The sequence below is a fragment of the Protomyctophum bolini genome (assembly GCF_963924005.1).
Source record: "Protomyctophum bolini genome assembly, chromosome: 6".
Lineage (NCBI taxonomy): Eukaryota > Metazoa > Chordata > Actinopteri > Myctophiformes > Myctophidae > Protomyctophum > Protomyctophum bolini.
The window spans coordinates 32174525-32201091 of NC_137867.1; the positions used below are offsets into that span (position 1 = coordinate 32174525).

General features: G+C 39.4%; 2 protein-coding genes across 2 annotated transcripts; both read right to left on the reverse strand.

The window, feature by feature from the left end:
• Window positions 1-464: 464 nt before the first annotated feature.
• On the reverse strand, window positions 465-8339 carry bnip3la (BCL2 interacting protein 3 like a). Its single transcript, XM_080766544.1, has 6 exons — window positions 8189-8339; window positions 6467-6764; window positions 3906-3993; window positions 3677-3783; window positions 2783-2932; window positions 465-2636 (listed from the first exon to the last, which is right to left on the reverse strand). Exons 1-6 carry the CDS (start codon window positions 8238-8240, stop codon window positions 2591-2593), a joined length of 741 nt encoding a protein of 246 aa, XP_080622670.1. The 5' UTR covers window positions 8241-8339; the 3' UTR covers window positions 465-2590.
• Window positions 8340-8762: 423 nt separating this feature from the next.
• ppp2r2aa (protein phosphatase 2, regulatory subunit B, alpha a) lies at window positions 8763-26319 on the reverse strand. Its single transcript, XM_080766810.1, has 10 exons — window positions 25958-26319; window positions 25450-25527; window positions 23707-23804; window positions 22563-22728; window positions 20336-20448; window positions 19563-19740; window positions 19121-19285; window positions 18460-18629; window positions 14056-14147; window positions 8763-13131 (listed from the first exon to the last, which is right to left on the reverse strand). The coding sequence occupies exons 1-10, from the start codon at window positions 25962-25964 to the stop codon at window positions 12852-12854; spliced, it is 1347 nt and encodes a 448-aa protein (XP_080622936.1). The 5' UTR covers window positions 25965-26319; the 3' UTR covers window positions 8763-12851.
• Window positions 26320-26567: the final 248 nt, after the last annotated feature.

Consider the following 26567-nt stretch of genomic DNA (forward strand, 5'->3'; position numbering starts at 1 on the left):
ACTAATTCGCCATAGCAGGTCATGTAGATGACAACCATTCTAAATCTAGATGCAAATCACTATTGGTGAATGATACATTTAGTTTACAAAAATGTTTAATCCCTGTAATAATAATACTGTTTTCTGCAATCTACACTATGCAATTTAGAAGATATATTGAATACTTTAACAGTTTGCAAAAAGTGGTATGATTACAATCAATGATGCACACTTGCACTGAGGGCTTGTTTTCCATTGTGGTCCTATGTATTCAATTCAAGAAAAAATGTGAAGTGACTTTAAACTGGGCTCAAAAGCCTTATGTGAGCCGAGCTTGCATTAATTTGTCCATTCAGTAATACACTATGCATTTCATGCTGATAGGTTCTAGTAGCCTATAGATTGTGGAAAAAATTATGCCCTATGCCACTAAAATATATATATTATTACTTGTCATAAGAAGACAGTACTGTAGAACATTATGGGGAATTTTACATTTTAATGTTAGTATTTGAACATGATTACAATGTAGTTGTACCTTTGATTTTAACACAACCCTCAATGCTTGCTACCCGTTATATCACTGCTTGAATGAACACTTGAATAATACTTGGAATTTCTCAGGGCCCTGCCCTGCCTACAAGCAATGGTCAGTATATTGTGCTGTATAAAAAGTAGCAATAACAATGCATATAAAAATTAAAATTATATAACTGATCTAGCTTATTACAACCCAATGAATCTAGAAACTAGGCAATAAATGTGCTAGTACCAAGATGAAGGCATGCAAACAATCTGGATTAGAGGCAAGCAAATCTTCAACACACCAATTATGTTCCTCTTCTCCTTTAAAGCAGTCAACAGGAGAGGTGGCACCTCATTGATAAAAGTTGGTAATGTGCAAATGTTGGCTCATGACCAAATCCAAGCCACAGTTGTGACCAATGCCAAAATCAGATTCAACAGATTTTCCATTATATATTAATAACTAATCTAATTCTAGACATGGCTGCTATAATAATTCTATAGTATAATAAATGTTTTCCACCATGTCCTTTGAAATTGTCATACAATGGCTTCTAGGATCAAGTAAAAAAACACTTTCATATACGAGGCCCCCAAAATGTTTTCATACCTACCACTGACAGTTGAGCAATTATCAAAATGGCGATTGTTAAACAACAAGAAAACAAAAAACAAACATTGGCAACAAATACATTGCCACAATAATTAAGATATGCTACACAAGTAATATGATAATGAATACACAAATTATACAATGTAAAACAGAGTAGTTTCTTAGGGGAAGGTCACAGCTTGAATTATTTTCACATATATTTAAAATATTTCAACATTTCAGAAGACAATATAGTATATCACCCATGTGCAGAGGTGAATGACATACACATTTGGCACGTTGCCACGTTTGTGGTATTGCGTGTTATTGAAAAAGATATGTAGGTAAAATAAAACAAAAGATATTATATACTTAGCTTTTTAAATTATCATCCAGCCAGTGATTTCCATTAAAATATTCAACCATCTATGCTCCCCACCAGAAACCTTTGGGCCTACACACTTGATCAGAGTGTCTAAGTTTCCCAACATTCAACAAAGAAACATAAAGCTTCTAGAGATCAACCCTTGACCACCACTATTATACAACTTCTGTTGTTAGGGGGAAAAGTGTGGAATTTAAAAACTAATCCCACTGACCAGCACAATTTGTGCTCCCTATAAACTCCCATGAATATTGAGCATAAAGGGTCAATGCAATAAGCTCCCTTCTACTCTCAAACCCAAATTAATTATTTTCTGTCCGCATATTTTTGGTTAAAATTCAACCATCTATGCTCCCCACCAGAAACCTTTGGGCCTACACACTTGATCAGAGTGTCTAAGTTTCCCAACATTCAACAAAGAAACATAAAGCTTCTAGATCAACCCTTGACCACCACTATTATACAACTTCTGTTGTTAGGGGGAAAAGTGTGGAATTTAAAAACTAATCCCACTGACCAGCACAATTTGTGCTCCCTATAAACTTCCATGAATATTGAGCATAAAAGGTCAATGCAATAAGCTCCCTTCTACTCTCAAACCCAAATTAATTATTTTCTGTCCGCATATTTTTGGTTCAGGAAATCTGCCCACTGGGACACAAGGCAGAGATGCAGCTGGCCTCCTTTTCACAATAAATTGCACTGGGATTAGGTTGCCAGATTTCCAATAAGTCTACCAAAAACATCAGCATGGAAGTTAGTAAATCCCAAACTCCCAGGCCATCTGACATCAAATTAGTTTTTTTCTTTTACAGGATCAGTAATATTCTCTCATGCAGGAAGGGTCTGTTAACTTCTGGGCTGATAGTAACTGAATGTTAGTGAATGCAAAATATTCCATACAGTGCCAGAATGGGAAGCAGTGCAACCACATTTTGCAATGTGTCCAAAACCAAATCTAGACTTTGACAGAACTAAATGCAAACATGAAGAGAAATATGGGAGAGGGAGAGAGACGACTTGACCACATGAGGTTGTTTGAACAACTTGTAGATAGGACAACTCTGACACCACACACAGGCACTCTGCTTAGTTTTTCTTTTCCCTATTTAGTATGAACTGGTGGGTGTGGCAAGTCTCTTTCCAATGTAAACCCTATGAAAAACACAAATATACAAAATGCATGAAATTTAACCAGCTAACAAGTCAAACCATGCAATAAGTATTAAAATGATTATATTACAATGCATACAGATTCTTCAAATTATCTGTGGTGCCGGTGTGTATAAAATCTGACTCACCCAAGGCCAAGAGCAATAATGTGAGAGATGAGCAAGGAAGGAATGAAGACTTTGAGAAATTCTGCAGAGAAGACACCACCTTTCTTCATAACCCCGCTCTTTCTCATACTAAGAGATGATGAATGTCGGGGATGCTTAAAATGGAACTCCCTGAAAAAGAATTAATGGGTTAGTTAAACAATCGATTAAAGGAATGTAGGAGCTATTTATTTGTTATTAGTTTTTAATGGTTGTCTTACTAACAATAGATAACTTTTATTGTGACCACCGCTCTTGTGATCACACCATCGTCTGTCATTCCATCGTGCAAAAATTAAAACGCAGTCTTGGTACGTGTGACCCACATTACCTTTATTTTTTACAATACATCATATAGTTTGATTATTCTAGATTTTAGCTGTATTTAGATTAGATGTGAAACTAGAATGTTATTTTGCTAGTAATTTGTTTAGCATATTTTAGTGTTAATTGGTTAACACATTGGGCACCTGAGCTTAGTCTATGGTTTTTTACCAAAGCAGGAAACACAATTAAATTAGTTTGCTTCCATGTTTTTTTTATAACTAAACCATTACACAAACAGAAACTTTGCATTGACAACGGAATTGTTCTTTTGCCTGGAAAAGTGACCATTTGATTTGGTTTTATTTGATTTCTACAATTGGCCACTACAATCAATATTTGTTCAGTGAATGGCGAGTGAGTGTAATAGAATAACTGAAACAATTAACCAAATAATTGATTGATCGATTAAAAATAATAATACAAATCATCAAATTCCGAATAATTGGTTTAGTGATGTATGATGTAAATACTGCCATTTACCACTTCAACCAAATGTGAGTAGTTATGTTTGTTCAATGTAGGCTACACAGTATAATACATTTGACTTACTTTGGAGGAATGTTTTCTGGTCTGCTGGACCAATCTGCCACCCAGTCTATCCCCTTCTCCATCAGGATATCTTCCTCAACCTCTTTATATGGTCCTTCATCCTCTGACTACAGATAAAGTGTAACAGAAATAATAATAATAATAATAATAATAATAATAATAATAATAATAATAATAATAATAATAATAATAATAATAATAATAATGGTTGACTTCTGTTGTGTTTTACCTGGCTTTCCTTTGCGCTTGACATCTCTACATCAAACATGATTTGACCCTCATCTTGATCTTGATCTGGACTGGGTGGTCTGGGGGGACTGAGAGAGCCATTATAGAAAAGAATCACTAAACTAAACAATATAGACAGAAATGAATGCTCTGGTATTGGGAAGACAAAGACATTTTCTCATTTGTACTTTACTTGAGTATTTCCAATTTCCACAGTACAAATATTGTACTTTTACTTCACTACATTTTTATGAAAACTTTAGTTACTAGTTACTGTGTAGATTATTATAACAATACATTAACCACATGGGTGGTATGCCTACACTATCCCAGTTCACTCCCATATGGGGCAATGACCAGTTTGTACCTGCCAAAAATGGTTTTAAGCTATGGAACAAGAAAGGTATCAAGAAAATAATGGACCTTTATACTGATGGAGTGATGCTCTCATTTGAACACTATGCCAAAGATACCAAATCCCAAATAAACATTTTTTTTTAAATATCTACAGTTAAAAAGCTACATTTCATCAAAATATGTTCGGATAATGTATATACCACCCCTATCAATACTTGAGAAAACACTGATCTCAGAAGAGAAGGGAGGCATATCGGTATACTATAACCTGTTAGTTGACTACAGTACTGATTCAACAATAGACAAATTAAATGCTTGGAAACTAGACATTCAAGAAGACATCGATGAGACAGAGTGGAAACAGGCATGTTTAAAAGCACAAAAACAGACCATAAACACAAGGTTTAAACTACTTAAATATAAATGGTTAATGAGAATGTATATAACTCCTGTTAAACTCCATCATATGTCCGCTAGTATTCCAGATGTTTGTACTAAATGTTTAACAGAGAAAGGTACCCTATTTCATTGTATGTGGGAGTGTCCTAAAATGAAAATATTTTGGAATGGAGTTATAACGTGTCTGTCGGAAATATCTAGAACTACAGTTCCGCTAAACGCAAAACTCTGTATACTTGGAATATATCCAAAGAACTTTTTACAGACAACTAACCAGACAAAAATCTTGAGAGCGGTTGCGCTATGCTGGAAAAACACAGACGCTCCAACACTGAGGATGTGGCAAAAGGAAATTATGAACTGTATTGGACTGGAAAGACTTACGTATATAGTTAGGGGCAGACAGAATGATTTTGCCCAGCTGTGGGAGACATATATGAATACTATACAGACTATTGTTTAAGAGAAAAAGAAACAGAACTGAAAACTAAAGAACTACACAAATGTTTTATTTTATTTTTTCTTATTTAGATACTTATTTTTTTGTTTTGTATATACAAGTGCAAGTGCAAGTGTGTGTGTGAGTGAGTGAATGTACTGTATGTAATGTATGTTATAAAAAAATGATTGAAAAAAAACAATACATTAACCACTTCAACCCTATACATTTCGTCCATGTGTCGTTCGGCCATGTTTCAGCGATGTGACGCATTGTGAGCTTGTAGATCGGTGTTGTGTATTGGCGCCCAGACATATAGGCATTATACAGTAGGCATATATATATATATAGATAAATAGAGTTGGGGACACACTCTGGGATAGATATGGGGAGAGACTCAGTAACCTGACTGCCTCCAACTAAAACAGTGGGAGGAACTCAAAGTGGGTATGCAGAAGAGACCATGACCACCCCCTGCCCTAGGCTTTTCCCCTTTGGAGAGAGAGAGAAAGCCTTTCATCTTTAGTATGTTATAATTGTTTGATCAAGTCATGAATACACATATAGGACACCTGTACTTACATCCACAACATAAGATCTGATTGATATGACATGTAGTTCACATCTAGTAGAAATTGTCGGTTAGGTGAAGGATATAGGTATGTCACCAAATAAGCCATGATGTGAGAAGCTGATACATAAGAGGGTCTATTATGGCCAGGGTCATACAGGTCAGAGAGCCGGAGGAGATGAGGACAAAGCTGAGTTTGGGCGAGGTGACTCAGGCAGTTTGGACCCATATATCATAGCCATATGTCCGGACTGGGTTCAGCACCAGGGCAGGAGAGTCGTTAAGAGCACACACACCTCTGACACACAAGAACACCAATGAAAGTCTACTCACATGCACGTACATGCACTAAGTGGAAACTGGACAATTGAATGTGTATATTAACTGTGCATCGTGGTGAGAACTCACTTGCAAGGATGCATTCCGCCTTGTATGTCATATGATTTCGGCTAATCTAAATAAACTATGATATTGGAAGCTAATGGATGTGCCTGGATTCTCGATTTGTTCTACTGAAACCTGCAAGGTATATTCTCCACCATTATGGCATTATCCATATTTAATTTACTACATCGGCTATTTTCAAAAGATTTTGATACATTTGAAAAGTTCAAACCGGACATTCTGCATAATGAGTACTTTCTACTTTTGGTACTTTAAGTACATTTTGATACCAATACTTTTGTAGTTTAACTCAAGTACATTTAGAATACCGGACTTTTAACTCTTGTAACACAGTAGTTCTACTTTTACATGAGTAAAACAATTGAGTACTTTTTCCACCACTGATCCATACCTATTACAGGCAGAGCTGCTTCGGCTAGACTCAGCCTGTGCATCCAGCAGGATCTTCTCCATGTCTCCGTTGTGGATGGACGACGACGATGGCACGTGCTCCAATCCACCGACCAGGCTCTCATCGATCTCTTCTTCTGACACAACATGGTCCAGTATGGTCTGTGGAGTTTCACTCTCCCCTGTGTTGCCATTCAGCGGGTCGACTGCGGCGGTGGCTCCAGCAACAGAAGGGTTGGGCTGAACACCCTGTCTCCCTGTGGTGTTGTTCCCGTTCATCTCCAGCTCCACCCAGGACCCTATAGTATGCACAAGGGGGGTGAATTCAGGGTTCACATTTTGTGCAAATCTTGGCAATACATATAACACCACAAAAGGGATCCCCCCCATCAATAAAATCACTCAAGAGATTAAAAAAAAAAAATACATACAAATTACAATAATACATACTGTATTATTGTTATTGTTACGTTTTCATTCATTTTGCATTTGTAGACTAGCACTAGGCTAGCAGTAGCAGTGCACTGTATTCAAGATTGCAGCATAGATCTCTTTGTGCCACTGCCCCAGAAATAGGTTGCACATTTCCTATTTCCAGACAGGGGTGGAGGGAGTGGAGTTATGCAATCCCCCTAGCAGCCAGCAGTCGCGGAGAGTCAGAGAGAGAATGTAAACCTTGTGCGATGATGTGAGACTACACTACTACACAAGTTACACATATACTATTGATACTTAGTGATTCGGCTATACAGTATGATGACGATCCACAATTACAAGTTAAATATAATATACGAGGTGGTCCATTCCCTTATGAGCTATATTGCATAACAGAAAATAAGCTGCGAGTCGCTGCACTGTTCCTCGAGTAGAAGTAGAACATGATGTAAACAAACCTCTCGCTTCGTTGCGTTTTGGAATTGTTTTGGACAATCGATGGACAAAGAAATCTGTCCGAAACATTTCGAGTTATAAAGACATAGATATTACTCGATGCCATCTTTCTAAACCTAATAATGACACATGTGAACGTGTCAGTTTTACTTCCTTTCTTTCAAAAGGGGATCTTTGATAAGGACATCAAAGTACAATGTCAGGAACTTAAATAAACGGTTTCGATCGTTAGACCTTCATCAGGACAGACAACTTACTTACTTTAAAAAACGAAATAAAAATAAATAAGAGTCTTGCACAATTAGTCTTGCAAGCGTGCATGCAAGTAGGCTTACGTACACGAAAGACAATGTCTTTCTATGTTTTGGCCATATGATATTCTACTATTATTTACAAATAATACGTTACTTTTATAACATTTACTGAAAATGCATAACATTTTTCACAATAAAAATGCTTACTCACTAATCAATGACAGTAATGTAATTCCACGACAGGAAAATTAATATTTCTTTCATCTTTTGTCTGAAACTTGTTTATTATTATTATAGCTACAGCCCTCCCAACGCAGATTCGTATAGCTATGGTTGGTTGAAATTCAATCAATCAAATCTTTAGCGCAACTCCATTGGAGCATTTACGATGACGCATATTAACATCACGCTTCCGCCCCGCCCAGAAGAAAAGGAAATTCTATACGCGATGTAACTTTTCCAATATAAACATCATAATTGCAACTGGACCCAGGCAATGCGCGCACAATCACGAAAACATATTCAAACTACACTTTTTGATACCAAACGTGCGGATAAAAGTGTGCGGTAGTACGTACCGTGAAGTCCAGTTTCCTCGTTATTGTTTCGTTCAGCAGCAGCGGTAGACATGTTGACTACCCAATTTTAACATTCATCAACATGACACGCAGACGAACTACACTGTGCGCAGGCGCAACATCGATCCAAAGGTCCAGACAGAAGAGCGCGCCTCAAACTGACCCTGGATCAGCGATGGGAGGATGGATTGATGGCAGACTGGCAGTCTGTCTCTCCATCTCCCTATGCGCCATCAATTTTTCTCCCCCCTAAATCCCCCCTCCCTCCCATAATAAACCTGTAAAATAAAAGGAGATAAGGAGTGATGATTCATTGGAGTCATTTTTTTTAATCGTTTTGATTTATTTTGGAGGAGGCTCAGGAGTCAGGAAGGTTACTTAAGGTATTTTTCATACGTATTTGCGTGTTCTTGTTCAGTGTTTTGCATTTTAATTCTCCTATTTTCGCCTATCTATAATATTCTACAAAACTATATCTGCTTTCCAACTACCTAATTCAACCTACAATAATTCAATGTCCTGCAAAATTATATATATATTTTTTATAAAACTCAATCAAATTTCTCAACACAAATAATGACTCAGGTTTTCTTTTTATTCAGAATCCATGTTTGAAATTCTGTATTACTTTTGATCTAAATTGTACTTTATTCCATTTGACAAAGACAAACAGAGCTATACAGTGAACCTTTTGTATTGATTTCTTTTTGCAACAGATCACCAAAAATCTCCTACAATCTTTATTCAAGAGCCCCTTGAAAGAAATAAAAACATACAAATTAATGAAATTCACAAAAATAAAAGTGCATTTTGTTTCGACTCTCGATACATTATACATGTATGCAGTGCTGCCGTCTTGGAAAAACCTCATAACTCCAATTTTGGTGTTCTTTTTTCTTTATTTGAATTGAAGGTTTACATGGTCCTTTATAGGTAGAGCGTTTCATGACCCCAGGGCATGAATCCCATTCACGACCCATTGAAAATGTTTTCAGAAACGCAAGTTTGACTATCTGAAAATAAGGCTGTTTTTCCTGAATTCCTAAAAAGTTGATGTGTTGAAGAGACAAGGTTTTAATTGGACAGCAGCGGTTAAATTCCCCTGAGCAGTCTCCTGACTGGCATGCCAGTAAATTCAAGAAACATACTTGATTATCTGTTTTGTTTTTTCCTCAAATGTTATGACAAAGGCAATAGGGTTCTATTGAACTACATTTTTTGTGGTCTTGCACCATAGCCTTGCACAATATCTATGAAGATGTTTGGGGGGAGTATGATATAGAGAACATCCCTATTTAGCTGTGATAACCATTTTATCGGTTAGTTAGGTGAAACGTGCAGATTGGGATGTACAGTATGTAGTTTGAAACATGTACAGTTTTTTGATATAGTATATCTGAATATTCCTGTAAAAGCAGTCCTCAACTGTAGAACCCTTTGAACAGTAAAATGACTTGATTTAAATTGGCATTTCAGATAAGAAAAAAGAAAGACATTTAATCAGTGAATAATAGATTGAACTAAGCTGATAACGGACCTCAATAAAATGAACACCTATCAATTGGTGGCTGATCATTAGACAAAACACTTCTGAATGGCAGGTTGAATCATTCTGATGCAACGTATGTGATGCGACAATGGAATGGGATAAGGGTATGACTTTAGGCAGATTTATGAGCAAATGACATGAGACTAATAACTTTACTGACCCTCATGTATTCACATCCTTGAGCGAAGAAAAAAGCAATAATTTTGCAGAACAAAAAAAAAAGGGTTTGCAAAGTGTCTCATGACACACGCACGTTACCCAGAGCCCTGAGGAAGTGACACTCACATTAGCGTAAAACCACATATAGCAGCCATATATAGCAGGTGGTTAATGGTGTCATTGTTGAGAGTGGGAATCAATTCTCTAGAGGAGTGAAACATGTTAACCCAATATAAATATGATCCAGTGGGGAAGAAAACAAACAAAACAACTTTCATGACCTGATTCAATGGCTATTTTGCTAAGTGTTCTACAAAAGGAAAATACTTGTGCTATAATCTACCCGCTCGGTCCAGAAAACAGGCATGTGAATGAATCACAGGGTGATTTAGAACAGCAGTATTGCTGCGTTTTATGACTAATTTATATACTTCATATAACCATGTCAATAGCCACAAATAACTGATTCTGAGTGACATGATCATACAGCTTTACTCTACCCTCTGTTGTGAGCTAGCCTAGCACCAATGATCGTTTCAACATAATTGTCCGCAAGTGATGTGCTTCACAAGTTCCTTTTGACCACCTCACATAAGAACGAGCCCAGCATGATTTGATTGTAACAATAATCAGTAACTTCTCTCTAGTCAAATAACTTGACTAGCTTTAGACTGAGCTAGATTTAACTGTTTGCCAAGATAAAAATGCCATTCCCATTTAGACCCAAAAGGGCCTATTTTTGATTAAGTCCTTTCACAACGAGAAAATGACTCACAAACAACCATGGCACACAAAAGGGAACTTCAAAGGATCCAAACTAAGATCCAACCACTCAGAAGCATCGAAATCAGTTCCAGACTAGCTACAGTAAGCCAAATTAAAATGGTATAGTGCTTATGAATAGAGGTACAGACACCTGAAAATACTTTTCTTTGGACAGCCAACGATCAAAACAACCAGACTCCGTTGATTTCACACAAATGTTCTCTAGCTTTCCTCCAACCACGCAGCGGAATGGACAAACTGCTTCCAAAGACGTGACACGAACGATTACCAACTCAGGCAACGTGCCCTCCTTCTACAGATCAGTCCAAGACGTACAGTTAAAGAAACTACAGTGATCAGACTGTAATCCTATTGCCTTAATTCATACAAAAATAAACCAGCTATAGTGATTCTTTTTTTCTTTTGACAGGTACAATACAAAACATCATAAAAAAGAAATCATAAAAAGAAAAGAAAAAAAATCCATATGGTATATGGCGATCAATAAGCATTCACCACTACAAGATTGGTGCAGAAGTGCCAGACGAATGGGGAATAGGCCACACCACGCTACAATGACTTTCTATAGGTAGTGACCCCACCTGTATTCAGGGGAGATTACAAAAAAACATGGAATAAATGTATTCGCCAATGTGTTTAAACTTTAAGTGTCTGTCTAGTAACAAATTTCACAAAAGGCTGAAATTTCAACACACCTAAGGGAACACATGACAGCGGTTTAAAGTTGGGGTACCTGCAAGGCTACAACCTCATGCAGGGAAAATGCTTAATTCTGCCTTAAGTAGGATGTGAGGGGTCAACATAGTGTTTTTTTCCATGATTCGGCATCCTTTGCAATCATGTTTTGCACCAAAACCAGTTCTTGGTGGATATAAATTTCTGGGTGCATGTTAAAGAGTAATTTCATTAGTTTATTTAAATTTCTCAAATACAGAAACACTGCTCCACATTGTTAAATGCCTCAGGAGGTAGGGGGGAGCCCAGGGACAGGGAGTTCCTGCCAAGACACCCGGTACACTTGTGTTCCGGTATCTCCTCACTGCCCTCCACCCACCCATAAGGGTCAATGTCTCTCCACTGTAGCCCATCTTCTCCAGATACCTGATGTCTTTATGCCAAAGAGTGGTTTTGGTGCAAAATAATTAAACCTTTGTGAAAATAGTTATTAGACTTTATAAACACATGGGCATGGAATTTATTACAGGTTTGGCCAATTTTGTGATAGTATTCCATGACTTTGTAGTATTGTAGCATGGGTGAATGTCTCGAGTGTCTCAGGATTAAAAAGGTCAAGGACAGCAGCCTGTCAATCTCAAAGGACTGAGCTCAAGTGCCTTCAATCACTTTGAATGAAGTTTCTTTTGCAGAAGGACACCATGCTTACAAGAAATAGCCTACCCTCACACTGTATTAAAATCTAGATATGACATTTGCCAGACGCTAGTCTGTCCATGTCAGGGGTATCATTGTACTGTACATTAGGGAATAGGGGGAGGCAAGTGAAATTGGCAACTTGACACACAATTTGGGGCAAATATGGAGTGCTAACAGCGTGCATTTGCAGTGTTCTAGGCCTACACAAATACAAATTTGTGACGGAAAGATGAGAAAAGCAAAACTATCCAAAACAAAAGACACTTGATAGCTACAGAGAAAAGAAAATACTTGGTAATTATGACATACAAAATCATGTCATGATGGCACAAAATAACATCGCAGTAATGGTGACAGAGCCAAATAAGTTTACTCAAGAAACATTTCCCTTTGGTTTGGGATGTAGTGAACAAGAGTTAAAATATGGTAGCAGGGGTATGGATGGAGTGCTCCTAGTAGAGGAATCCCATTAAGGCTGAATCCCCAGGTCCAGACAAATGACTATGGATTCTGTTTGCACCAATTTGGGTCACACTTTCAAATGCACCAGTGTTGGCCTGCTCTGGCATATTGCATGATAGCAAATGAGTTCATCATTGACATATACCCATACCCATCATATACAATTCAAAAAAAGAAAAGAAAAAGAAAAATCTGATTCTGCAGTCAAGATGTGGGGACTCAGCCTCAAACAGCCATCAAAACAGATAATGTCCTTGAGAGGGGTGGGGATGGGTGGTGGTTCAGAGCAGTGGGGCTTAAGCAGAAACTGGGATCTGACTGGTTCAGCAAATGCTAGTTCAGTTTGTCCTGGAATATATACAAGTTGTTGGTGGTGGCCACAGCAATGATGTTGTCCAGAGGGTGCCAGGCGGTGTGGAGGATCTTCTTGTTAAAGTCCAGGCTGTCCACACTGATTTCATCCTTCTTGCGCTTCCCTCCTGTGCACACTTTGCGAGGTTTCAGGACAGACCGCGGCTTGCTGTTCTCCCGCGATGCCTCCAGGGTCATGTCCTGCCGGTAGCCTCGGTCGAACATCCTGAAGAAGTTGTTGTAGGAGCCGGTCATCACCACGCTGCAAAGGAATGAAATCAGGGAGAATAAAGGCCTATTCATAGTCCAATTTTCGGTGAAGAGGTGACCACCGAAAACTATACATGACGTCACGCAAGGTTGGTCACTGCTCACACAATACATCTCTCAGCACATCTCTCTGCACCGAAAACTGGACTATGAATAGGCCTTAAAGGGTGAGGTAGTGGGGCTGGAATAGCATCAGTCTTAAGACTCTTAACAACCAATTCAATATATTCAATTACTTATAATTGAATATATAAAAGTGAATGATAATTGATAACTGGTATATGTATATCAATATTTGAATGTACAACTAGAACCATATTCTGCGGCCAATTAGCCACAGAGTAGGTTATCCTTATGTAAACTGGAATCATATTATTTGGTCAGTAAGCCACATAGTATGAAGCCTAGAAACATTTTGTTTTGTTGTACATTTGTTACTCTCCAATGTGTAGGCAAAGTCTAAGCTCTGTGGACATATAATGTACTTACTTACTACTTACCAAGTCCTGTCCCGTCATACGACAAATAATAATAGACGATCTACAAGCTCACAACAAGTCCTATTGTGAGCTTGTAGATCCATTGTTGCTAGTTTGGGGGGAAATGTGCATATAATGACATGCCCAAAATAAGGATTGTAAAAAACTTCATTATGAGCGCATATGCTCTTCTACTAGGACAGCCATATGCTCAGCATGGAGCCGCTACAGACAGTGCTTCCGAAGGCCTGTAGCTGCTGGTTTTAAAGAGTGTTTAAATAGGCAAACAACCAAGAAAATGTATGTCATGCATATTATGTGCCTTGAATATTGCCAGAGGAACTTCGGAAGATGAAGTATAGAGAACAAAATGAAGAAAAAAAGATAGTCACAAGTCACAACTGCACATTTGGTTACTATTTCAATAAGGTTCTCACCTGTCATTACCGTTCCAACAGCACTCAAACTTGTCAAAGATGCAGTCGTTTTCATAGAGTGAGCACAACTTACTCCTGAGATATTCATGCACCTGTTAGAAGAAAGCAATTGAGGGATACAGTCGAAAGTCATACTATGATGAAAATGTCAAAGTAAGGATGTACACAATTAATCGATGAACATTCATTGATTCACATTCATGTCAGGAAAGCTTAATGACAGAAAATGTATCTTGGCTCACCAAATGTCAGAAAAAAAGTGTATTAATTAAAATTGTCCACCAGATGGAGCAGTATAGTGAGAGGACATCCAGGGTACAATTCAAACCTAAACATAAATGCATAGGCTCACACTCCAGGCACTGCTGAAGAATATGCTGATTTTCATTTCAATTAAGCACCAACTGCAGTTTCTCTTAATTTATCCGTACTAGACCGGTGCCGTGGGCACCTGCCTATTCGGGAACGATGCAAGTTGGAAATGCATGCTCCACCCAGCTATGCAATGTTTTATTCATGGAAGTGATGACTCTGGACTTGATAAAACAGAATCAGAATCACAGTGGACCAACACTAGCAGATGACATGGTATCCTAAATCATCACTGACAGGGACAACTTCACACTGGAGTCAACACAGCCATCTAGGAGGAGATTTCATTTTAGAGCACTTTGAGCTTCTGTATGTTGACAAGCTTTATGGAGACGCTCATTTCCTTTTCCAGCAGGACACTGTGCCAAAACTATGAATAATTGGTGTACGGGCCATGGTATGGTATGGTGTACGGGCCATGGTACCAGCTAGGGATGTCAGTAACGGATAGTTTCCCAGCCGGTTAGCCGATAGGATTAACCGGGTCATTAACGGATAGTGGTTGATTTTTTTCCTTTTTTTTAATAGGCTACCCCAAATGTAATATGCATGTATAGGCTACATAATTAAAGTTGGTAGACGAATGGTATACATTTATTAATGCTCCTTTTTTTAAAGACAAACAAAAAAGCAACATTTAACAATATAAATAAATTGTTGTAGGCTTAATCATCAATAAACAACGCATCGCATCTGCAATGCATGATGCATGCATCTGCGCGTCTACAGTACAGAGGTCCGCCGGTTCTAGTCCAAAACATAAATAAATCCAGTCCAGATCTGAGCAACCTATACCTATAAAGCCACTGGACGCATGGGCTAAGCCTTGTTTTTATTATTAAGGAAGATCAGCAAGCATGTCACCGTGTTCTGTTTGTTGACTTTTCGCTGACGAGAAAACCCTCGAACATCGATAGCACATGGCTAACTTGATAGCCGTAAGCCGTGCCAGTGTGGAAGACGGATAGGAGGAGGCAGCGGCTGTAAACGTTCTCCCTCCAGGCCAAATGGCCAATAATGGAATTAATAATGCCAAGTAGGTCTCTGCATTTATACAGTCGACATGTGTTAATCTCGTCTCGCTGTCACTCGCTTACATTCGACTACCGCAATTTCCGCAAAGCTACCCTTGTAGCCAACTAGCCAGAAGTACAACAGAGAACTTTGGGACATTGAGGGGGCAGAAAAACGAGCCCAAGCGCTGTTCATGCAGCCTGGAGTGTGACAAGCTGGGCGGCGCAAATAAGAACAATTTTAGGCATGTGTGCAACATGACAACTGTTTAAAGTATTGTACAGTGACAAGTACAGTCTCTGTAATGTTTATGTTGTACTATTACTAAAAACGATCTAAAATAAAGGGATTTAAGATCAGAACACGTATTTATTATTATGCAAATTAACCGTTAAAGCTGATAAAAATATCCGGATGTTTCTTAACGGTCGGCTAACCGGTTAGCCGGTTAACCCCTGACATCCCTAGTACCAGCCAACTGGCCTGACAGGAAACCCGCAGAGAATCTGTTTATCAAGAGGATGCATTTACGGCTTCCATAACATCTCAACAGTGCCAAAGAATGATCATCTCCATGCCACATCCCATTAACACCCCGAATGCCCTGGGTTATTTAATCCATTAAATCACAGCGCCCAGCGATTTATAGTAGCAGAGCACATTTAACGTAGGGCTGGGCGATATGACAAAATCTCATATCACGATATAGAATTTATTTTATCACGATAACGATATACTCACGATATAGCATATTTTTTACGATACCTATTTTTGTTGCACTGCACTGCACTGCACTGCACTGCACTGTACTGTACTGTACTGTACTGTACTGTACTGTACAAGCTCTCCTCTGTCTGTGTGTTAGGCTGCACAACAGTGACACTTGGTGGTGACAATAATTATGCTATTTCCGTGCTCGGATACAGGGACACACATAGCTGTCTATAGTGGTTGCACCACTCAAAAAACAGGAAAATAACACTTATGCTAATATCAAACTTATGCCAATTACAATATGTAAATTCACAATATCCAGTCTAATTATATGAATATAATACTGATGCCCTGCCCTTGCACAGACAGGCCCAAAGCAAGTACAAAAATATTACAAAATAAAATATATATATAATAATAATTAACAATAATAATTATTATGACAATTAAAAAGCAGAAATAAAGAAATAAGACGTTCCCATTCAGACACAGAAGTACAGGCCTGTGTCTGCATTAAATTGTCTTAAGGAAAAAATAAATACCTCATGTCACAGTTTGTCACTATAGTTGTTTCAGTTCATTTTAAGCTCTGTATAGGGAATCAAAATGTTCTGTTGTAGTTATAGTTTAGTTTGTTAAAGACGTTGGGCAGCTTAACGATGTTTAATTGACTACAGGCGATAGAGTGAGAGAGAACACGACCGCGTCGTCAACTCTCCATGCCCAGCTGTGCGTATATGGGACGAGTGTTTTTTTTTTTTATCACAACAAAGTTAGCATCTTGGTGTTGTTGGAAGCTGTTGCTGAATTAAGGACTTTTCAAATGGAATAATTTATTTGGAACAATAAAACAAGACAGACACATACCTGTGCAGGAGGAGGACTGCACAGGTAAGAGGAAAGTTTTGGAAGAAGTTTGCACCCGGCGACGGACAAGCTCAATTGTTCAACTGTGTAAAACATGCGTGGCTCACGCAGTTTATCAATTTGACCCAACATGAAACCTGCATTTATAACAGTGAATGGCCGGTTACTAAGGGCGCGTTCGGAAATAGCGCAATGGGCGCACTGTGCAATGCAAACTGATAGATGAGTGCGCTCCGGTGTGGTATTTCCGAACGCTCTGAATCTCGTCAGCCATCATTAATTAACCACTTCCATATCCAAACAATGGAAGACGTTGCCCCTCTTTTAGGTGCGAAGCTCCTCGGCTTGTGTTGTGGTCGTGTTGGCCTTAAGAGTAGCTAGAGAAGACATCCGAAACGTGTTGGCTCACTGTTTTCAGTGCGGTGGGCTGCTGGGCATGCCGTATATAAGCGCTGTGACGTAAAATACTGCCGTAAACACTGCCGTAAAGCGAAACGGCGATATAAACGATATTGCTTATTTTTCGTGATAGACATTTTCTATCGAAAATACGATATATATCGTCATATCGCCCAGGCCTAATTTAACGACGGACCGGATGCTATCCCGGATGTAGCTGAAGTAGCTTGATGTAGCCAAAACACTCAACGACAACAACGGGAGGTATGATTAATTAACGCGATTAGTGACGGGACCGCGATGGGCCGTCTTAACACAATCTTTGCTTAGAATTGGACGGAATGATTTAGATCAAGAGTTATTCACGTTTTAAGATTTTCAATCTCATCCGCTAAAATGGGGAACATTTTATACAACATCCCACCGGAAAACATCGAATATTGCGCAACAGACGCTCCTAGCCTGTGGAACGATGCGATCAGCTTTTTATCAATCTCCGTCCTGAGCACTGGGCGTAACTAATTGAACGGAGAACTCAGTCCTTGCCGCTCAGGGTGTTAATGAACTTGTTTGTTCAAAAGTAGCCCAGACCAAGTATTACGTGCGTAAATTAACATACTTTTGTCGACATTACTGCATAATAAAACTTTTTGTGGTCTCATGCAATATTCAAATATTATGAGATATGGATTTTAGATTTTCATGTGCTGTATGCCATAATCATCTAAACAAAAGTTTTAAATATTTCACTTTATGTGCAATGAATCTAAAATATATGAAGGTTTCCCTTTTTGAATTATATTACGGAAGAAAATGAACTTTTCCATGATACAAATGTTTTTGAGAAGCCATTGCTTTCAAAATAAGCAAGGCGAAATGATCTAAGCCTCTAAACCACTAGATTTACTGTGCCTACATGAAATTAACCTGAAGGACTATCAATTAAACATTTGTTAACATTAATGATCATGGATAAAAGTAATTATTTCAAGAACAGTGAATTTCAGCTGGCAGTACCAAAAATCAGCATACACAGACCTGATACGTCTCTACTGGCCGAGACTCCATGTTGAGATCCCATATTTTGACAGACAAGTAGTCACGGGTCATCATGTAACGTCCACTGTGGCTGAACTTCACATCCGAGATGGAGGAGATAATTTCAGAGAAGAACGAGCGGTTGTTTGGATCCTCTGGCTCCTCGAACACTGATAAAAAATGGGGATGGTCGTCAGTTTAGCACACCATGGTCAGTCTGAAAATAATTGTCTGGAATTGTTCAGTAATCATTTAATCTGAGATGAACAATGTCTGAATGGGGGAAAAAGGCAGTACTCGAACAAAAGAAAGAGGTACTAATGGGTAGTAAGCCCATAAATGGATACATCCCCAAAGGTCAGTCCTTACTGGCAGTCCTTATTAGCTCGCCTTGCCACAGTTATCCAATTAACATTGTATTCAGAATCTAGAACAGTTAAAGGAGCCGTTAGAAGATTTAAAGAGACATTAGCTATTTCAATGTGCCCGCTGTGTGCCCATTAAAAAAACACTTTGTAACAGAAGGAAAGCGGCATCTGCGTTAATTTTGGCAGTGTCTATTCCTGTAATATTATCCCACCCGCCCGACTTCAACATTGGTTCTGTCACAGCTTTCAACATCTCACCTGTGGGCATGGTAGACATGGAAAATGTTGCTTACTTTTGGAGTGCTGATCACAGAGTGCTGATGCCCTCATGTCACACAATCGGATTGTTCCTTTACTGCTGCTGTAGACGAAAGTGTTGCACTGGTTGGGGTGGAATTCCGCTGCTGTGATCACTTCAGTCAACTCCTCCATGTTTGCTGGCTTTATGTCAACAATGTCTGAAAAAAGGTTTGCAGGTCAAGGGACTACACTAGTTCCCAGGGAACCATAGAAATTAACAAATGAAATACAAGTGGAACCTAGGTAGTTGCTTTCACACCATGCCCCCCACCCCATAATAAAACATCAAATTGGTGTTCAAAAATGGTAGATGTACAAGCTTGCAGCATGCACGAAGTGACGGACTGTGAGCTTGTGCATCTGCCATTTTTTGAATAGCCAACGCAAAAATCGAAAATGCTTTCCCGGTTTTCCCCATTGAATCATAAGACTTACTAAAGCTGCGATCAGTGATCTCCAAGTGCCAGAGGTTTATACGCAGGTCATCTGCAGACAGATAGGTCTCACAATCACTATTGACAGAGATTGAGTTGATATGGTAGGTGTGAGCATTCGCAAACACCCGCCTGGGACTGGCCTCCACCATCAAGTCCATGGGCCGAAACACTGGTACCTGAAGCCAAAAGGGAGATGTGCAACAATTAATCCTCAGGTTTTGGAAGGAGTCTTACAAGCTTCATCTTATGCTTTTAAAATAAAATACCTCACATACAGTGCAAGACAAAGACTAGACAGTACTACTACTAATTCACATTGTCAGAATCAACTTTGTTTAACGTTATGTTCAATGTATAACATTAAGAACCCTGTTTTTTCTTTCTTTTCAAATAGCAAAATCTTTTTTTTTTTTTTTTTTTTAATAAATAAATAATGCAGAACTTGGTTTTGTAGTGTTATACATTAGCAGAATCGGTTTTGTAGTGTTATATATTAGCAGAATCTGTTTTGTTTGCATTCATTTATGTGCTAAAGGAGTACTGTGGACCAAGTCAACACTCAACAGGGATGAGATTTTGGAATGTCACATTTCTAATCAATGGACAGACTATAAAGGTATCTCACCAATATTTGGAGTTACATCATGACAAGATAACTATACACAAACCAAACCTCTACCAAAGTGATTTGAACATTTTTAAAACTATGCACATCAAGGGCTTTGCTGAAAATTCCAAAAATGATCCATCTATTGCTGCCAGCCTACACACCCTTAGTGTTGTGACAGTATGGGGATCTCTGTAACGACCATCTTCTTCCTTCAAGTTGTAGCCCTCTGGTCTCTTGTCTCGCTCACTAATTTTCCACAGCTTTATGGTTTTGTCTGCAGACATAAATCACCAGGGTTCAGTGACAGGTGAAATTAATTTACTTAAATAAACGTTATAAAGCACCAAAGTTACTAAGTGCTTCACATAAAACTAAATTAAAACTAAATTAAAAACAGCAACTGAATAAAAACAAAAACATGACGACTCGCATAAAATATAAAGTGCAGTGAATAAAAACATCAAGTTAAATACAAGATTCATGGTAAGGACTTTCAATAAATGTAAGTTTTAAGAAGCAACAGATTTAGGGTATGGGCACATCTAAGATTCCATGCACGGCCAAAGGAAGCTGACTCCCGGGGTCTTCCGGCTTTTTAGACAGCTGGTGGATGGAAATGAAGGTCCACCCACGCGGCAGATTGCCGCGTCGGCCAGATTCCCGAAAAAGCTTGCCCCAGCGGCATGCTGCCGCGTGGGTGGAGCTTCATTTTCCACCAGCTGTCTAAAAAGCCGGAAATTACGTAAAAGACAGCTTCTTCTGTCCACGCATGGAAGTTCAAGTGTGCCCAGGCTGTTACCCAGTCTGAGGTGGTCTTTAGACGAGAATGGTGTTCATAGAAAACGGCTAAATAAAGTATAGTTCGCTGGTGTCCTTTTTAGACGAGAACGGTGTTCTCGTCCCAGAGTGGAAATCTTTGAGAACGCCGTTTTATCCCTTCTCCATGAACGGTGAATCCGCAAAACTTATGACATCATGGATCACGTTGGCTCACAGCGCATACGTTTATTACATTGGTGCAGAGCCATATATGACATAATGAAATTCCTGAACAAGCCTCCCTCCTCACCTACAAAGCGCTGCTCATCAGCAGATGGTGAATGTAAAACCATGATGTAAATATAAATAAAATGCCTTAATTGTGATAGGCGGCAGCCGCGTTTATGTAGCCTAAGGTATTATAAAATATATATAACCATCCCGTGGCACGCTCTACCTGCATGCTCTGGGCTGCCTGTCAGCCTGTCTGTCACCTCGATGCGTATTACGTTAGTAGAAAGCAGGCAGCGAGTGACGGCCACAACCACGTTGTGTTCTGGAAGCAAAACCCTGATAGGGTTGCGTGAAGGGGGTGCTACATGGTTCTTCTTCTTGTACGTGGGTGACTGGTCCATTTGGCAGCCCGTTACCGCCACCTAGCGACATTATAGCGTTTTCATAAAGTGTGCATTCTCGTGTAAGGGGTCAATAAAAAATGAGAAAGCAACAGGACTTTGCCGTTTTATCTGGAGATGGTCGGGTCGCCATCTAAAAGTGGCCCGAGTGGCCTCAGCCATCTAGATCGTAACATGGTCAATGTATTTATTGTCCATTGTGGTATGTAAATGATATGTTACCACCCTCTGTTTACACTTATAGCAGCCAGTGGTCCTCAGGGCTCCTCACAGTAGGATGCAGAAACTGACAAAATATTTTAAACTATAAATTCAAATTGATTTTATTTTTTAGACACAGACGGCCTTTTTCATCATTTAGATTTTATTTTAGCCAAATTACTGTTCGGCACACACATACCTGCCAATTTGAATTACCTGTAAGTATTAACAATGGCGATTTGTGGGCTGGTCACATAAGGTTTCCTTATAGATTGTCTTGGCTATTTTCTGTGTGTTTCCTTAATCTTAGAAGAGTCGTTTAAGTAGAATATGTAATTAAATCATTGCAGCGACATAGCAATAGTTTGTACTGTAGGTGATAATGCCGCTGTATTTACAAGTATTAGTACCCAGTTAGGCCAGAGTTATAAAAAAAGGTTGAGAACCCCAGGTCTATAATGTACACATATATTGTAGTAACTTCATATGTTATTATAAATTATAAATATATATATATTTATTTCCTATATTGTTCTTTCAGTGTAATACACCAACCTCAGAGTCAAATTTCTACTTTGTCCAAACATACTTAACAGGCAATAAAAACAATACCGATAAAGCCTTCACTCAGCAGCTGTACAGAATGCTGGCAGACAGGTTTTAGAGAAGCTAAGACTAAATGTGCACTGGTGAAGTATACGTTCAAATCAAAGAATAAAAAACACCTGCATGCTGTCCTCACTTGCTCAATTTCGGATTTTACAGTGTTATGACACTCTTACTAGTTACTAACCATTGGTGGACAAGAGGAACTGCGCTGCATTCTTCTGAGGCAACCACCGGATCTTGTTGATTTTCTCCTCAATCTCAAGGCTTTTCAGGTAGTCGAACTCAGGCTCGTGACTCTGGAAGGTGCTGTAAACATTGTACTCTCCACGGCACTGTGGCTGATTTTTACTCTAAATAATGACACACAACACCACAGTGAGTTCCCAAGTCATATCAGAGACTGCCCATAACGCTGATATCCCATTACTCGAACGATGTGTCTTTTCATGCGGTTGGTAGCAATGCGAGTTGTCGGACTAATGACATGGAACCGTCACATCACAGAACTACAACGAGACATCAATTCATCATTGACTTTAATTTAGATCAAATTAAGGTAAAAGTACAAAATCATGATAAATGCTCATTTATTTATCCCAAGCCAAGACATCTTGAAATTGCTTAATATGTACAGCAGCCAGAAACAACTTTCCATTTAATATGGAACAAAGATACGTGTTGGCATTTTAGTTGAAGTTATACATTTCAGACATTTTCTTTTAATGATGGGTTACAACACTGAACCGGTTATTTGATGACTAAGATGTATTCATTCAATGTGTCACACCTAAAATAAACTCACACACAATAACCCGTGTAATTTCATTTATTTTCATTAGATTAACATTTTCAATTGTTTAAAAAAATAGAAGATAAGATTTTGCACTTTCTACAATAATTGCAGTCAAAACATTGGTAATCGATGGTTTAGATTAGAACTCTCAAGCCCAAGACACACCGGCTGCGTCCCCCGCGCGGCGCCGCGCGGCGCACACAGCCGCCTCCATTATTTTCAATGAACCTAACGCACACCGGCTCCGTCCGCCGCGCGGAGCCGCGCCGCCCGGCGCGCCGATAGAACACAGTTCTATTTTCCAGGCGGCGCCGCGCCGCGCAGCAACGCGCCGCGCAGCAACGCGCCGCGCAGCAACGCGCCGCGCCGCAGACGGTCGCAGCCGGTGTGTGGTGGGCTTCAGAAATCGGGGTCGGACCCACAAATCTGGGATCGGTAGGGCACTACATATCAAAAACGTGCCATTGTCTACATGAAGACAAAGCTTCAGGAGGCCACAGATTCACATCAACCCTAATGAGTCACAGCAACTTACCTCTGGCTCCTGCTGAAAGATGACAACTCGGCCTCCTTTGTCCCCAGTGGCTAGTAGCTCTCCAGAGTGGTTGAATTCAACAGTAGATATGATGTCAGCTGTCAGAAAGACATTGAAATTGAATTACTGACGATTATTCAAACCACTCCCCACACCCCACTTTGCCATATGTGCCGACAAATTCTACAGCAAATGCTAATGCTCTCTAGTTCTAAATGGTACCAGTGGAATTACAGGCTAATCTATAGGCTTTTGTTTCCTGCCATTTCACATGTATTTTTAGACAAATCATTCAACCACCTATATAAGCCCAACAGAGACATTTCTTTCTGTGCCCACGGTCATATTTTCATATATATATATATATATATTTCTTTCCCCCAGTTTGCAGTCATTGATTTTGACAGTTGGGACAAAGAGCCCAGCTACCAGAGATGGCAATGGAACTTATGGAACCCATTGACTGTTTACTGGAATTCGTGGATGTCAATGCAGAGCATCTTATAAAGTGATATTTTCAGCAAATTCCAAATAGCAACAGTTTTACAATTTTGCCTAATTATCCGATATCTTCTAGCATAATAATATGATATATTATAATCATGTGCAACGTATTGTTTACATTAAAAAATGGCCCTTAGTATGAGAAATGACTCGCCATCTGCAGCTACTGAATCAAGACGAGTATCATCAATCCCACAATATAACAATCAATCCTTTATCACAGCCTGGCACAAATCTCAGCTGTATCCTTAAAATAGACAATCACACAAGTTGCTCTGCTTCCACACAAATGGCCCCAGGCCTGTACAACTTGACTCCATGCACTTGCATACAGACAATGGGAGTGGAGAATGAAGGAATGTTTTTTTAAGGCAACAAGGAAAACTTGCACAAGCCTAGTGTCAAGTCTTGCGATTAAGCCTCCATATTGCTTTGTGTATTGACACAATAAGGACAGGCTAACAGTTACCCTTGTTCTCAGGCACAATTTACTGTAAACAACCATGCAGTGTACGTCACAAATAAGAATCCATCACATACTAAAACAGATGCATTTCAGAATTGTGTGCATCACTATAATACTCACTGGAAAAATGCATAAAGGGAACTACCAACCCCTCATTAGCAGACATTCTGTACATTTTCCCCTTTGTATAGGGAAAATATTATTCATTAAACTTGATCATGCACCATCAAAAATGTTACCAAGGGTATACATTTATTTTTGCGTAAATATGCCTCAAATTAAAGACCACAGATCAAAGCGGTGCATCGAGAACTGCAAGGCAGGTTGATTCTCATCTCAGCCACTAGTTGAAACCTGGAATCACACTTACCCCAATTGTCACTGTCAATACAGGACACAGATACTATGTTACACACACACACACACACACACATGTTGCAAGCAACGTTATTTTAAATATCCAAAGGGTTAGCTTAACAACGGTCTTGTTTCGGGAAATGATAAGATGCCCTTTGTCTGCAACAAGTCCAAACCACCACATTGATTGCTTTGAAGACTGAACCCTTCTCCCTTCATAATGAGACAACATTACAATGTTGATGTGAGTCTAAAATACCGTCGCTTTACAAGTACAGAAGCGCAAAACGCCATGTAGTTTTTATTTATTTACTGAAAGCAATATTATTACCTTCAGGCAAGCTAAGCCAGAAGGCGATTCGAACAAGGCAGGTGCTCCTGTGAGCTATTATTAACCATCGATCACATGGACCTACCTTCAGCAACATCGTCATCGATAGCTCCTTTAACTTGAGAGAAGCACCATTGCACATCATTGCTCCCACCACCGGCTCCTGTACGAAAGCACAAAACAAGATCACAAATTACACACACACCAACATGATCTGACAACTTTGCACGCGTTAGCTTGCGGCTAACTCGCTTCAGTCATCATTGATGAGGGTGGAAGGAAGGCCACACATTTACCCATTTTACCTCATTTAAGTGTTCGTTGATATAGTGATTACCCGCATCTACAAATTAGTTTTGCATGTGTAACAACTTGAGTTCTGGGGGAGATGTAGACAGACATCCATCACACCGCAGCATCTTGCAACTAGAAGTATACTGGCTGGCTAACTAGCGTTAGCATCAGTAGCATAAAATAAATAATATCACCTGTATGCTCAGCAGGGAACCTGGTAGTTATCCAGAATAATACAACTTTATTTCAGGCATATTAAATAAGGTTTGCTTCAACAATATCCGTTTATTTATTTTTACCTGCCATGGTGAGCGAAGGAAGGGGGTGTTTGTTGCGGGTTGTTTGGGGCCCTGTTGTTCAGGATGGCTGGGGTGGTTCTGTAGTGTAGTGTTCTGACTGACCGGAGACCAGTGAAGGAAGCTAGGCGGCTAGCTATGAGGAGGCGTTAGCAGCAGCGAACCTGTAACCGGAACACCTTGCGAGGGCTCCTCTTGCACTACGATCCACGAGGATGATTTAAACAGCTCCAAAACAGTTTGCAAACAAAGAGAAAAGTCAACGGCGAATCCTTCCTTGTAGCTTTATTTGTTAGACTTTGAACTGCACTTTGAGGTTTCTTCTTCCCTTCGCCCGTTTCTCCCTGTCTGCCTCTCCCCTGCCTGCATACACTTTCAAAATGGCGCAACGCGGGAGGCGTTCGAGGCGTTCAGCGACCGGCGATAATCGTAGCCTCATCTCAGCCAATAGAGAGAGAGGGCCTCTCCGGGGTACGACGATGTCGCGTGCCAAAAAAACAGATCTACAAGAAATCAACGTCCCGTGCCGCGACAAGTCGACGAGTTGTAGATCGGATGATTTTTGCCACGCGACAATCTCGCGCGATTAATTAATTAATGGTGTTCACTTTTA

Bases quoted from the DNA above. Each gene is read 5' to 3' on its own strand.
- bnip3la (XM_080766544.1), bottom strand. From the start codon at position 8,240: ATGTCTACCGCTGCTGCTGAACGAAACAATAACGAGGAAACTGGACTT. The intron at 3,994-6,466 runs GTATGGATCAGT...TGGCTCTCTCAG, and splicing joins AGCAGCTCTGCCTGTAATAG to TCCCCCCAGACCACCCAGTC. The intron at 2,637-2,782 runs GTGAGTCAGATT...TGTTTTTCATAG, and splicing joins ATTATTGCTCTTGGCCTTGG to GGTTTACATTGGAAAGAGAC.
- ppp2r2aa (XM_080766810.1), bottom strand. The intron at 19,741-20,335 runs GTGTGTAGGCTG...TTTTGGCTTCAG, and splicing joins ATACTGTCACAACACTAAGG to GTACCAGTGTTTCGGCCCAT. The intron at 13,132-14,055 runs GTGAGAACCTTA...ATTCCTTTGCAG, and splicing joins TGTTGGAACGGTAATGACAG to CGTGGTGATGACCGGCTCCT.